Source organism: Emys orbicularis, chromosome 20, assembly GCF_028017835.1.
Source record: "Emys orbicularis isolate rEmyOrb1 chromosome 20, rEmyOrb1.hap1, whole genome shotgun sequence".
NCBI classification, from domain to species: domain Eukaryota; kingdom Metazoa; phylum Chordata; order Testudines; family Emydidae; genus Emys; species Emys orbicularis.
The window spans coordinates 14,280,695-14,295,142 of record NC_088702.1 but is presented as its reverse complement, the minus strand read 5'-3'; the positions used below and the strand labels follow the sequence as shown (position 1 = coordinate 14,295,142).

General features: G+C 60.9%; 1 protein-coding gene across 1 annotated transcript in view; it reads right to left on the bottom strand.

The window, feature by feature from the left end:
* KMT2B (lysine methyltransferase 2B) overlaps positions 1 to 8,033 on the bottom strand; it is a 28,705-nt gene extending 20,672 nt beyond the window's left edge. The window contains 1 exon segment of the mRNA XM_065419833.1: positions 6,156 to 8,033. Coding sequence (XP_065275905.1) covers positions 6,156 to 8,033 — 1,878 coding nt within the window.
* Between the last annotated feature and the right edge of the window lie 6,415 nt (positions 8,034 to 14,448).

Genomic DNA, 14,448 nt, shown 5'->3' with positions numbered 1-14,448 from the left:
GGTGTGTGCACATCGTCGCTGGAAGACTTTTTCCCCTGATATCCATCAGCTTGGTTCTGGTGCCCCCTGGAGTAGCACCTCCATGGCATGGTAGATAGGCACCTGCTGCCTCCTCAGTTCCTTCTTGCCAGCAACTTCGACAGAGGGGCAGGGGGTGGGTTGGGGGATGGACGTAAGCAACATCTTGAACAACAGGAGTTACGGAAAGGTTAGTAACCATCTCTTCTTCTTGAAGTGCTTGCTCATAGCCATCCCAGCATACGGGACTCCCACGCATTCCGTCAATGGGTGGGGTCGGAGTTCCTGTGAGACGGAGTGAAGGAGCACTGCCTCGAAGGCTGCATCGTTCCTTGCCTGCTGGGTAAGGGCGAAGTGCCCATGAACGTGCGGACAGAGGACCAGGTCACCACCTTGCAGATATCTATAGCCGGAGCATGAGCCACGAATGCCGCTGGTGAGGCCTGTGACCGTGTGGAGTGTGCTGTTGAGCGTGGGGGGAGCCACCTTCGCCAGGCCATAGCATGTGCAGATGCAGGACATTATCCAGAAGGAGATCCTCCATGCCAAGACCACGCTGCCTTTTGTCCTTTCTGCAACAGCAACGAATAACTGGGTGGACTTTCAAAAGGGTTTGGTCCTTTCTATGTAAAAGGCCAGAGCATCTCTAAACAGGGACGGCTCCAGGCACCAGTGGAGGAAGCACGTGCCTGTGGCGGCACATGCTAAGGGGCGGCATTCCGTCCATTCTTGGGGCGGCACTGTCCGAGCGGCTTTCTTTTTCTTTTTTGCTTGGGGTGGCAAAAATGGCAGAGCCAGTCCTGCGTCTAACGTCCAGAGAGTGCAGCCTCTGTTCGTGCTTATTAGCATGAAGTTTAAGACAGAAGACTGGAAGATGTCCTGACTATTGTGGAAATGGGAGACCACTTTTGGAAGGAAGGACGGGTGAGGACACACACAGACTTTGTCCCTGAAGACCATGTAGGGCGGCTCGGAGGTGAAGGGCCGGATCTGACACCTCCTGGCCGAGGTGATGGCCACCAGAAAGGTGGTCTTCCAGGATAAATAAAATCAAGGGACACCTTGATAGTGGCTCAAACAGCGACCCTGTTGAGATCCCAGGGAAGCAGAAGCTGCGGATACAGGCGCTCAAAGCTCTTTAAGAGCAAAGAGCTAATTGGGTTGGAGAAAACTGATCTGCCGTTCACCAGAGGGTGGAATGCCAATATTGCCACCTAGTGGACTCAGATGGAGCAGGTAGTCCAGGCTAAAGGGGAGTGTGGACTCCAGAAGGGGGACCCCGTTCTGAAGTGACCAGAGTGAGAACCTTGTCCATTTTGTTAGATCGGTCGTTCTGGCCGACTGCCATAAGGACCACTTGGACCAGTGCCAAACAGCCCAGCTCCATTTCGCTCAGCCACAAAGAAGATGCAGAAACTGCATGCGGCCCTGGCAGATCAGATCTGTCCACACTGGGAGACCGACTGGGGCATCTATCGAGAGGTCCAGCAAGGTTGTGAACCAATGCTGGTGCGGCCATGCCGGTGCTAGGAGAATCACGTGGGCTTTGTCCCTTTTGACCCTGAGGAGCACTTTGGGATGACGGTGTGGAAGGAAAGGCGTAGAAGGAGCCTGCCTCCCCATAGCAGATGGAAGGCGTCCAAGAGAGAGACCAGGCTGTGCCCCAGGTATGAGCAGAACTGGGTTATTTCCTATTGCTTCTGGTTGTAGACAGGTCCACCTGGGGAAACCCCCACTTCTGGAAAATAGCCTCCAGGATGTCCAGCCAGAGAGACCACTGGTGATGACTGGTGAAGGATCTGCTCAGGTGGTCTGCGAGCTTGGAAACTAAGCAGCCTCCACGTGAATGGAGTGGGCTAAGCAGTAGTCCCAGAGTTTCAACACCTTAGGCACAGGGGAGAGGATCGGGTTCCCCCTTGCTTATGTAGAACATTGCTGTGGTGTCCGTGAGGACTGACGTACATCTGCCCCAGAGCTTGCGGCAGAACGCTTGGCAGGCAAGGCGCACTGCCCTTCACTCCCTGACGCTGATACGCAGGCAAACCTCCTCCTGTGTCCAGAGACCCTGCGCCCTGAGAGGCCCCAGGTGGGCTCCCCACCCCATATCTGGGGCATCTGTGACCAGCTCTACCACTGGTGCAGGCCTTGCAAAGGGAACGCCAGCACACGGTGTCTTGATCCAGCCACCACTGAAGGGCGTCGAGCATCGTCTGGGGAACAGCGACCACTGTCTAGTGGGTGACACCCGGTAATGTACACCGATGCCAGCCACAGCTGCAGAGGGTGGAGTCTGAGACATGCACACCGCACCACGTGAGTGCAGGAGGCCATGTGCTCCAGGAGCTTTAGGCTGTAGTGGTGGAGTATGCTGTCCTGCCTGGTATGAGGGCTGAGATGGCCCTGAAAGCAGCTCTCCGGGAGGGAGGCCCTTGCTTGAGTCATGTCAAGGATTGCGCCTAGGAGTTCTACCCTCTGGAAGGGCATGAAGGTGGACTTCTGCTCATTAACCAGGAGTCCCAGGCTCTTGAAAGTGGACAGAACGATTTCCACAGGTTGTTCCACTAGCACCTTGGACCGACCTCTCACCAGCCGTTGTCCAGGTCAGGACAGACCTGCACGCCTCTCCTCCTGAAGAAGCTGCTCCCACTACCATGCATTCTGTGAACACTCCTGGGGCAGCTGAGAGGCCGGGGGGCAGAACTGTGAACTGACAGTGGTTCCAGTTTACCACACACTGAAGGTATCTCTGTGCCCCTGGAAGAGAGCTATAGGTCAAGGGCAGCATACCAGCCCCCTGGATCCAGGGAAACCATGCGGAACTTCAACTTCTTTAAGAACTTGTTAAAGTTTCTAAGGTCTAGGATAGCTCTGAGATCTCTACTGGACTTTGGGATCAGGAGTAAAACCCCTTGCCACTTAGTTCCCCGGGAACCTCCTCCACTGCCCCCGCCCTTAGGAGCAACTGCACCTCCTGGGCCAGGAGATTTTCATGAGAAGGGTCCCTGATGAGGTGGGGTGGGGGAAGAAAAACTACAAGGCGTATCCCACTTTTGCCGCGCAGAGCACCCACCAGTTGGAGATGTGATACTGGGCGTGGGCCAACAAAAGTGGGACAAACGGTCCACAAACATAAGGCCAAGATCCAGGTACTGGGCTGGTGCCCTGTCCTCAGGTGCCTCCTCAAAAGCTTTGTCTGTTGCCCGACGGTTGTTTTGCGTGCGCAAACATTGAGGCTGCAGAGGAGTGACAGGCTGGTCTCTTCAGGCGACAGAGCAATAGGGGTTTCAGGAAGTCCTGCCGCTAGTGGGACTGGTAAAAACGGCCCACGGGCTGCGGCTTATAATGTTTCCAGGATGGGGCAGCCCAATGATTTCAAGGTCACCCTTGAATCTTTCAGGCTGTGCAGCTGGGCATCAGTTTGTTCTAGAAATAAGGACTGCCCTTCGAATGGGAGGTCCTGAACAGTCTGCTGGACTTCATGGGGGAGGCCTGGTGACTGAAGCCAGGAACTTCTCATTACAACTTCAGTAGCCATCGCCCGGGCCGCTGCGTCCGCGTCTAGGGCCGGCTGGAGGGATGCCTTGGCTATGGCCCTGCCCTCTTCAGTCATGGCAGCAAATTCTGCCCTAGGCTACGTCTACACTGGCAATTGAACGACAAAACTATTGTCTTTCAGAGCTGTTAAAAAAAAACCCAAAAGAAAAGTTTAGTGCCAGTGTGAACAGCGCACTGTCGGCAGAAGCGCTCTCCTGCCGACAACGCACTCGCCGCTCGTTGGGGGTGGAAGTTTGTCGGCAGGACAGCTGACAAACAGCGGCTCCACAGCCCAACTTTTAGCGGCATGGCTGTAGCAACACAGCCACGTTACTAAAAGCTGTGTCGTGTAGACATAGCCCTAGAGTCAGAGGGCAAGAGCTCTCTGAATTTCTGCACTGCTGACCAGGAATTAAAATCGTGAGCTAAACGGAGCCTGGTGGTTTGCGACCCTAAGCTGGAGGCCCCCTGTGGAGTAGATTTTCCTCCCCAGGAGGTCCAGCTTCTTTGCCTCTTTGGCCCCCTGCTGCCCTCGCCTCCCCTTCTTGTTGGCTGCAGCAACAACCAAGGAGCCCAGTATAAAGGTATTCGTAACTCTTATGGGGGAGGAAATACTTCCTCTCCACCCACTTGGCCGTAGGCTGGAGAAAGGCCAGGGTCTGCCACAAAGCCCTCACGGGTTGCAGAATGGCCTCGTTCAGGGGCAGGGCAATTCTTGCTGGCCTCAAAGCAGTCAATGTCCTCCAACGCTGGGCTGACCCCGCAATCTCCTCTCTCTGAGGTTAAGGTTCTGAGCCATCCAACGCAGGAGCTCCTGGTGGGCTTTGTAGGCATCCTGTGTCGGGGCTACAGCCATACCCACCACTGCCTCGTCAGGGGAGGGTGACAAAAGTGGTTTGGACTGTTGCCGGTGCCTGGTCCTCCTCCAGCCCTGGCAGTCTCCTGCTGGTGTGGCTTGAGGACCCCCGATCGCTGCCCCAGGAACCAATCCTCTTTCCGACAGGGATGGAGAGGGTGCCCTTGTCTCTGACAGTGCCGAAAAGGAGCATCCCCCATGGGAGCCCTGGACCATGTGCAGCCAAGGGGTCCAGCATCTGCCATTGGCCGGTACCCCATGCTGGTGGGACAAGTCCCTGGGCCATATCCATGGGGGGTCTGATCTGCCCAAGGTCTGGTCCCTCGCAAGGCACATGACTCTACCTGAGATTTGGAGCTCAAGGACCGGCTCCTAGGTGACCAGGGTGCCTCATGGTGCCAAATGACTGCCTTGATAGGGAGCGGCACCGCAACTGCAAGCCAGATGCCAGGGACGAGACCGGCGTCTAAGCAAGGCATCGCTGCAGCAAGCATGGCCTGGGTGCCGAGTCTCCCAATGACGAGCGAAATGGAGGGTGGTGCATCGCCATCTTCGCGGGCTCGTCCAGGACTGGTGATTGCCCTCTTAAGGCTGGGCCCTGCGGCCTGACTTGTCCCTTGTAGACCCCCAGTTTGGAGACAGCGCTACCTGGAGGGGTAAGAGGTTTTGCGCTGCCCCATATGCCTCTGGTGCTGCCAGGTTCGTGTCCTCTTCTTGGCTCAACCTACAAGGGGAGCTCCTTGGTATTGGACTTGACAAGTCCCCCATCCCCGGCGGGGGAGTCAATAGGCCGGTTGAGTTGCACCCGGTTGACAGTGGTTCATCCCCCAATGCCCCCAGACTTCTTTTCGGGCCCAGTGATGGAGAACAATGCTGTGTCATCGGTGCAGATTTCTTGGGTGCCAGAGAAGTGTGCCGGGGAGCCGAACGGACACCAGCGTGCACCTGGGAAAGGGAGCGCTCAGTGCCGGGTCCAGTCACCGCTCTGAAGCAGGACAGAGTGCCGTCTCCGTAAGTAGGAACTTCAGTCGATTCTCTCTCTCTTTTTGGGTTCTTGGTTTGAAATTCCTACAGCCTGGCACTTCCCGGGACAGGGTCTCATCCAGGGTCACTTCAAACAGCGCATGTGAGGGTCACTAACTGGCATGTGCCTGGCATGCTGCACACTGTTCGAACTCCGCCCTGGGGCCAGGGTGGGTGCTTACTAGAAAAACTAGCTAGCACTATACTTATGCTAACAAACTATTTACACTTATCTACAATCTATTTACAGGAAGACCACCATGAGGGGATCTATTGCTGGTCAAGAGAGGATTGTTCTAGACAGAAAGAAGCAACTGAGGAGACAGCAGGTGCCTATCAACTGCGCCATGGAGGCACCACTCCAGGGGGCACCAGAGTCGACCCAACGGATACTACTAGCGATTAGGGGGGGAAAAGCCTTACAGTGACCATGCATGCGACACGTGCACACCCATACTGGAATGGACATGAGCAAGCACTCGAAGAAGAAACCAGGAGTCCTGGCTCCCAGCGCCCACCTGCTCTAACCACTTGACCCCACTCCCCTCCCAGAGCTGGGGAGAGAACCCAGGAGTCCTGACTCCCAACCCCACCCCACGGGAAGCACTTTTATTAAGGCAGGCTGACAGGTCAGCATATGCAGCCCCCCCCCCCCCCCCCCAGTCACCCAGAGACCCAATGCCACCCCCCCTCCCCCCGCCCCGAACGGGGGTCTCGATCTCACCGGGGCCAATCTGAGCAGCTGCTGCTGGTCGATTTTGAAGAGCTGCACCTTGGCGCGAGTCAGCAGACTGTAGACTTTGTCCATGCCCGACAGCTGGGCCGGCTGTACAGCCGGCGCTGCCTCCTCCCGGGTGGGCGCTGCAGCTCCCTGCTCCTCGGCCTCGCACCCAGAGCCCTCCTCCTCCTCGGACTCATGGCTGGCCAGTGAGGCCATGCGGCGGATGGCCACCTTACGCACCACGCCTGGCACATCCACATCCTCCATCTTGATCAGCTCCATGTCCGGGGGGCCAGGCAGGTGCTGGGGGGGCTCCCCAAAGAGGGGCAGGGTCAGGTGGTTGGTTCGGCCCAGCAGCCGCTTGCCACTGCGGGTCATCACGGGTTCGTAGTGGGGAGAGGGGGGCTCTGGCCGGGGCACAGGGGACAGTGGGGGGTCCTTCCCAGCCTCGCTGAGGCACACGGGCTCCTGCTCCTCGGCCGACACTGTCAGCGACTCGTAGATCTTCAGGTGGGCCTCACTGGGGGTGAACTGAGGGGCCCGGAGCAGTGGGGGCCGCCTGGCCGGTGGGGAAGGGGCAAGGAGGGGGCCAGGTGGGAAGAGGTGGGGCTCCTCAGGGGGCAGCCGGAAGAGGGACTTGCCCGCCTCGGGGGGCAGAAGCGGCGAGGTGCTGAGGGAGGTCCAGCGGAAGGTGGGCTCCCGCAGGATAGAGCGCCGCTTGCCAGGGAGGGTGGGAAGAGGGGAGGCTGGGGGCGAGAGGCCAGGGGAAGGAGGGGGTGACGAGAGGGGGGAGGAGTGTTCGTCGGGCGAGCGGGGGGGCTGGCCAGGCGCCACCTCCTGGCCAGGGGCTTGCTGTGGGACCGGGGGCTCCCCACGGGGTGGCCCCCCCATTTCAGGGGCCTTGGCCCGGGGGGCTCGTCGGGGGGGCTCGTCCATGAAGCGCCGGGGAGGACGGATGAGGCGGCAGGAGCGGGCGCTCACCACGGGCATGATGAACTGGCGGATGTTCTTCAGGAAGGTAGCTTTGTGCCCGGGGGGCTCCTCGCCCACCGTGCCAGCCCCCTCCCGCTGGGCAGCTGCCACCCGCTCGGCCCGCTGACTGGGGGTGAGGGGCGGCCGGCCCCGCCCCCGTTTCAGACACTGTGCCCGTGTGGACTGGGCGATGGAGGCCGGGGCAGCTGACTCCTCCTCTGCCTGGGCCGGACACGGGGGCGACGCCGGCCTCTCCTTCACGGCGCCCTCGCGCCGGGCCGGCCGCCGCGCCCGTCTCCGCCGCTTCCACCGGGCTTGGGTTGGAGAGGCCGGCTCGGCTGGTGCCTCATGGGGCGGCTGCTCCGGAGGGGGGGCAGGGAGAGTGGGGGAGTCCTCCGGCAAAACATCCCTCCTCCTTGGTGGGCTGCTCTTCCTCCTCTTGCTGCCCCGCTTCCTGCCCACGGGGGGCTTTAGCCTGGCCCGGGCCAATGCCACCCGCCCCGACTTCAGCCGTTTTGCTTTGGAGACAAACTTGAGCAGCAGGGGCAATTTCTTCCGCCCACGCCCAGGGCCCTTCCTCCGGGAGCTCGGGCTGGCACCCGAGGCCGGCCCCTGGCTCTTCCTGGGGGGCACTGGGGCAGTGCCGGGAGCCTTGGCACTCCGCTGAGGGGCTCCTGGCTTCTTCTTGAAGGAGCCACGGGGGCGGCCCCGCGGCCGGTGGGGCACCATGGGGTCGTGGCTCTGTCCCCTTGGGGGGCTGCTGGGGGATGGGGAAGGAGGCATGGCCTCAGAGGGCCCTGGGTCCTGCTCGGGAGGCATCCTGGTGGATTGGGTGGGGCTGGCGCCCGGAGGGGGCCTGGCCAGCGGGGGCCTAGATCTCTGGAGCAGCTCGGCCAGGGCCTTGACCATGCGCTCCCGCTGGGCCTCGCCCTTCCTCGGCTTGGCCGGCGCCTTGGAGGGGGCTGCAAGCAGGGACACGTCCCTCTTCTTCCTGCCGCTGGCTTGGGGCGACACACCTGCAATGAGAAATGGGAGGGGGATGAACCAGGGGGTTCGGGACTCGGGACCCCACCCATGCACCACCGCACACCCAGCCAGCAAAGGTGATTAACATGTGGCAACTCCATCCCAGGCCCCCAATGCTGGGGGGTGACAGCAGCCATCACCACAAGGCCTGGCTTAACCCTGGGGGGACAGCAGCCATCACTCCAACCAAGACCTGGCTTACCACTGGGGGTGGCACTGTGTATCCTGCAGTAGACTGGACCCCCATTTGTACCAGGGCACCCCAACTGAAATGAGATCCCCTCATTGTGCCAGTCACTGCACAGACACCCCCATAGCCGTTAGAGCGAGGTTCTCTCAGCATGCCAGCCGCTGCCCAGACACACAGAGAGACAGTCCCTGCCCACTGAGATCAGGGCCCCATTGTGCCAGGTGCTGCACAGACACAGCAAGAGACAGGCCCTGCCTAAAGAGCTCACAGTCTGAACAGCCAGAGGTGGATTATCCCCATTTCACAGATGGGGAAACTGAGGCCCAGGGAGAAGCAGTGAGCTGCTCAGGGTGACACCAGGAGTCAGCGGCAGAGCCCCAGCGTGTCCAGCATCCCTCCTCCCAGCCACCCCCCACTACACATCTCTCCCTCCCCTTCCACGTTGGAAACGTGCTGCGAACACAGAGCCGGAAAGCCAAAGGGCTGTGGGCACTGGACAAAGGGAATCCCACGTTCACTGGCTGGAGCCAGCACTGCGTCCCCAGGAGGGGCCATCGCCCTGACCAGGCGCCCTGGGCACTGCAGGAAGCTGGTGTGGCCAAGCAGTTTCAGGCAGAAGAGAAGCAATTCCCCGTCCCCTGCAGGCATGAGCTATGGCTGATGTAACTGGGCCCACCCTATGGCGGTAGGAAGGGGGAGCCCAAGAGACACCGTTATAATGCACAAGATCGGTGTTCGTGCAAGGCCTTGTGCTGCGAGGCTGACCCCTGTGGGTCAGAGGTAGTGTCCAGGCAGCAGCCCCGTTGCAGCCAGAGACAGCCAGGCCCCTGTGCAGCGGTGCCAGGCTGGGGAACCCCAAGGGCCCTGTGAAGAAGCACAGCGCAGGAGATGTGACGGGAGGCTGGGGACATGGGACGCCAGTGCTGACACCTCCCCGGTGCCGGATTGAGGGGGCATCCGCATAGGGTCAGGCCGGCCGGTGCCCTCACCTCTCTGGGAGCGCAGGGCGGCGCGCAAGGAACTCTGGGAGACAGGCTCATCGGGAGGGAAGCCCTGGAACTCTTCCTGTGTGGGGGGGGGGGAACAGAAAGGGGTTGTGGTTAGATGGAGGGTACCAAGCTCCAGCCCCCCAACATGAGCTCCAGCCACCCCTTGCTATACAGACCTATTCCAAACAGCACCGAGCTGGGCCCACCCATAGGCCCAGGTCCCACCCTCCCATTTCCCCCCAAGATGACGCCACCCACCGGGCCCCAGCCATACCCCCCAGACCCCATCCAACACACCTATTCGGAGCAACTAGAAGTGGCCATGCCCACACCCCTTAGGCCCCACCCAGCAGCTATCCCCCCACACGCCCTCCCCGGCCCCAACCTACTGACATGCCACACAGCTGGAAGCAAGTGCCCAGACGGGGAGGCTGGCACAGCCCCGCCATGGGACAGTGAAGGATCAGGAAGAGCCACTGGGGCACTGCCAGGCCAGCATGGGGAGAAGAGATGAGCCCGGTCAGCTCCATGCTACAGCGGTGCGGTGGGGGATCCCCGTCACAGGGACACAGACTTCCCTCAAGCCAACAGATGGGGCGGGCGCCTCACCCATTGTCAGTGGGATTGTACCCAGGGTGAGGCCTGGACAGGCCATTGGGACCAATCCCTCCTCCAGCAGCCCAGCCGCCGTGCTCCCGGAAGCCCCTGGGTGGGGCGGGCAGTGGAGCCCACCCAGCACTAACCACTAAGGCCTGGTCTACACTACCCGCCTGAATCGGCGGGTAGAAATCGACCTCTCGGGGATCGATTTATCGCGTCCCGTCAGGACGCGACAATCGATCCCCGAATCGACGCTCTTACTCCACCAGCGGAGGTGGGAGTAAGCGCCGTCGACGGGAAGCCGCGGAGGTCGATTTTGCCGCCGTCCTCACAGCGGGGTAAGTCGGCTGCAATACGTCGAATTCAGCTACGCTATTCGCGTAGCTGAATTTGCGTATCTTAAATCGACCCCCCCCTGTAGTGTAGATGTAGCCAGTGTAACTTCGGCTCGCTGGCTTCCTGCTGTACCTGCGCAGGCTCACCCGGCTTCCTTACTGCACACGCAGACGCGGCCCATAGGACCCCCGCGGCAGGCACAATCAGTGCCCCTCGGATGCCCAAGAGACAGCCCTGCCCCAGCCAGTCTGCAATCCATAGCGAGGGGAGCCGCTGCCCCAGAACGGGGAAACTGAGGCACAGAGAGATGCACGGAGTCTGGGAACTGGTGGCACGTTGCCCCTAGCTGTGCACACACCAGCTGCCATGCCACCGTACCCAGGACCATGTGGGATCAGAGGGTGCTGGGGGGACACAACTAGCCAGTGGGATGGAAGCATCCCCTGCCTAAAGAGAAATGTTCCCCATTCGCTAGCAGCTTTGATAGATGCCCCAAAGATAGCAAGGGCCTTAACGGATTACACTCCCCCAGCACTGAGATGCAGCCGCCTCTAGGGCAGAGCAGCTGGGGAACAGCTGCATACACCACCACACAGGGAGGCTTGCCCAGCGCTAGATGCAGCTGCCTTCACAGTGGAGCATGGCAGGCACACAAAGACACAAGCGCTTCATCATCGTGTAGCCGTACCAGCTACCCCACCCCAGAAGCAGCAACATGTCAGCAGGGGCAATGAGAGACTGTTCCCCAGGTGTCCCATCTCAACACCAGATAAGCCATCCCTGTGTGGCTATTTCCCAGCGTCCCCCAGAGGTGGCTGCATCTCATTGTCCAGTCCTGGACAAGGCATCCTCGTGTAGTTATGTGCGGTTGTTCTCCAGCTGCCCCACCCCAGAGGTGGCTGCATCTCAGCACTGGACGAGCCATCCCAGCATAACATGCTTCAGCTCAACTAGCCCCAGCAGTTAGGTACGCTGAGAAGCTAGAAGCAGCCCTGGGGTGTGAACCCTGCACAGCAGTGCCCCCTTCTCTCTGCCAGTCAGGCGGTGCTGCCCCTCTGTTGTAGGCACTTCACAATGGGCAGCACAATGGGCTTCTGTGCCAGCTCAAGGGCACACAGCATGGGGACTGCTGGGTCCATGTCGCAATCGTGCAGGGCTGTGCAGGATCATACCGCCAGACTCTCCCTCTCCACATGCCGCCCCAAGCAGCGGACAGCACTGACAACATTCACCTGTGTGCTGGGGAAGAGCCGGGGCCTGCCTGAGGTCAGATGCACCCAGCGTTTCACTGGGCAACAGGAGAGCAAGGCCAAGCTACGGCTGGACAAACTCCTCGGGCTGGGTGCCAAGAGACCACACCACCTGCTGGTACATGGGTAACTCCACCCCCGGAGGAAACAGAACCAGCCCCTCTGCTGGTGGGGCAGGAGACTGGCGGCCACCTCCACATGCCCCTTGAAAGAGCCCCGGCTAGGTCAGGAACCAGGAACCTTGCACTGGCAGAACTGCAGCGAAATGGAGCCAAGAAATAGCGGGAGCAGGGAGCTTTCCCTCTAGGGGCTCCAGCTCTGAGCGGGCCCCAGGGCAGGGACTGGCTGGCTCAGGGGGGAAAGATATGGGTCATGGCACCTTTTCCCTCTAGGGGGCACCGGCTCCAATTGGGCCCCAGGTCTGTAGTGGCTTTATCCCAAGTGCCTTTGCTGGAGTCTGCAGCTCCAGGCAAGTCAGGGGTCTCATCTCTCAGCAACCCCTGCAGAAGACAGCTGCACTCCCCTGTCCGCAGGCCCCTGCAACTGGGCAACCCGAGGCCCATGGGCTGGGGGCACCTAGCTCCTCCATACCCACAGAAGACAGACAACCCATTCTGCAGGGCAGGCTGATCCAGCGCTGGCCCCCTCTCACCCCGTGGGATCCCTGTCAGCTGGCTGCCCTCACCGCAGCTGGCCCAGCCCCGAACGCTGCCCACTCCAGCAAGGCTGGCACCTTTGTCCAAGGCCGGGCTCCTGGAGTCCCGTGACCAGGCGACACACAGAGCTTTCCTCTCCAAACAGGAAAGGCAAGTTCCCTGGCCCAGTGGACACGGAGAGCCACAAGAGTGATGACTCAGGCTCCGGGGCAGAGATCAGCACGTTCAGCATCTAGCAAAGAAGGGCCTGTTCAGGCCAGGACCCCCATGTGCCCAGACAGCCCCACATCTCCATCCATAAACTTCAATCACTTTCCAAAGAGGGCAGAGTCACCAGCCCCCTTAGAAAGGTGGGGAAACTGAGGTATGGAGGGGGAGCAGGCCAGTGGCAGAGCCAGGGCTGGACCCCAAGTCTCCAGAGTGCCAGTGCTCCAACCGCCTGTTGCCTAATCAGGGGGTTCGACTCCTGATTCCAGCGTAGCTCTTGCCCCACGTGCAAGACTGCGGCCAGCAGGTCTCTCAACGCCGCACTGCATGGGAGGCCAGGTCAGAGCCAAACCCAGCCCCCCAGCACCAGCCAGCCTGCCCACAGCGAGAGCCCATCCATGCCATACTAGCCCCCGGCAGGAGGAGCATGGGGCATGACAAGGGGTGGGAACGCTGGTGCCAGAGACTCGCCCCGCTCCCGAAACAAGGCACCTTGCCAGCCATTAGCCACAGCATCACGCAGTTCACAGAGGTTCCTCAGGACAGGGGAACCTCCCACCCCTCACTGCACACAGGCCCACCCGGAGGAGGAGACCATCTGTATGTGCCCACAAAGAGGGGCCCATGCACTGAGGAGGGGGCGGGCAAGGAACCAAAAGTGACTCCAGGGCAGATGCCGACTGGATCACAGCGACTTTCCAGGGAGGGCTCTGAGTGGTGCCATGCCCGGGGCAGGTCAGGAAGCTGCTGAGGGTGGCGTTGCCAGTTGCTGCCCAGACTCTGAAGTCAAACTCCAGAGGGGGGCACGGAAAAGCCGGGGTGAGCTGAGCCCAGTGCTGGCTACAGTCAGCAAGGGTGAGATGGGCACTGTGTGTGCCTCTTGCTGCCCAACACACACCATGTGGGGCAGGGCTCCTCCCCAATGACCCTCGTCTGCCCCGCCCCAACCCAACAGAACTGTTCAGGCAAGGGGGCACCCAGAACTCCTTCAGGATGGGCTCCCCTGGCCAGGTACCACCTCCTATCATGCAGCAGCCAAACCCCTCTACACATTGGGGGGCTGCACCCCACAACTCCCTAGCCCCACAAACAGCAACCCCTGCCCCCAAGCAGAACCCCAACACTGCCCCAGCCCCACATAGGGCCCCCCTCAACCCAGCTCTATAGAGTCCACCAAGCCCACTAACTTTCCCCTCTCCCACCAGCACCCGCACATACCCCTCCCACAGGGACCCACCCCCACAGGTCACCCAGCTCACCCCCAAGATGCCCCCTGCCCCAGAGTCACAGACCCTCCATGATCTCCCACCCCTCAACCTTCCCCACACCTCCAGCCCTGGGGCCCCAGCTCCTTTCCCCATAGAGATGCTCTCTGCAGCTTCTCCCTATACTTCCCAGTTCCTCCGGAAACTGTTCAGTCCCCCCTCAGCCCTAGGGTTCCAGTACCCCATTCCCCAACCTCACCCACAGCCCCCCGCCCTGGGGCCTCAGCTCCCTGCCCCAACAGCACCCCAGGCTCCCAGCCACCCAACTGCTTCCCCAACATTCCCCCCCAGCTCCACCTCCTACTGCCCCAGAACATCCCCCAACCTCTCCTGCATGCCCACATACCACCCAGCTACAACCCGACTCCCAGCTCCAGCCCTCTCCCCACAGCCCCCCCCTCAGTTCCCTTCCTATCGGATCCCCCCAGCTTCCCCCCCCCTAAGTTCCTACCCCACGGCCCATCAACCCCCAGCTCAGTTTATCTCCTCCAGGATGCAGCTCCAGCCTTGCCCAAGCCCAGCTGCTCTCCCCAGCCCCAACCTCCCAAGTCCCTACCTCAAGCCCCCCAACCCCCAGCTCTTGCCCCCCAACTCCTCCACTCAAATCTCCCCAGTCCCTACCCCCCGCTCCAGCTAGCCGCCCAACTCCCTCCCGCCACAGTTCATGCCCCCAACTCCCTGCCCCTCCCCCAACTCTCCCTCCACAGCTCATGCCCCCCAACTCCCTGCCCCCCACATCCAGCCCCACCGCTCACCGGCTCCTCCTCGCTGCTGCCCCCGCCCAACAGGCCCCGCAGGCGGCGCA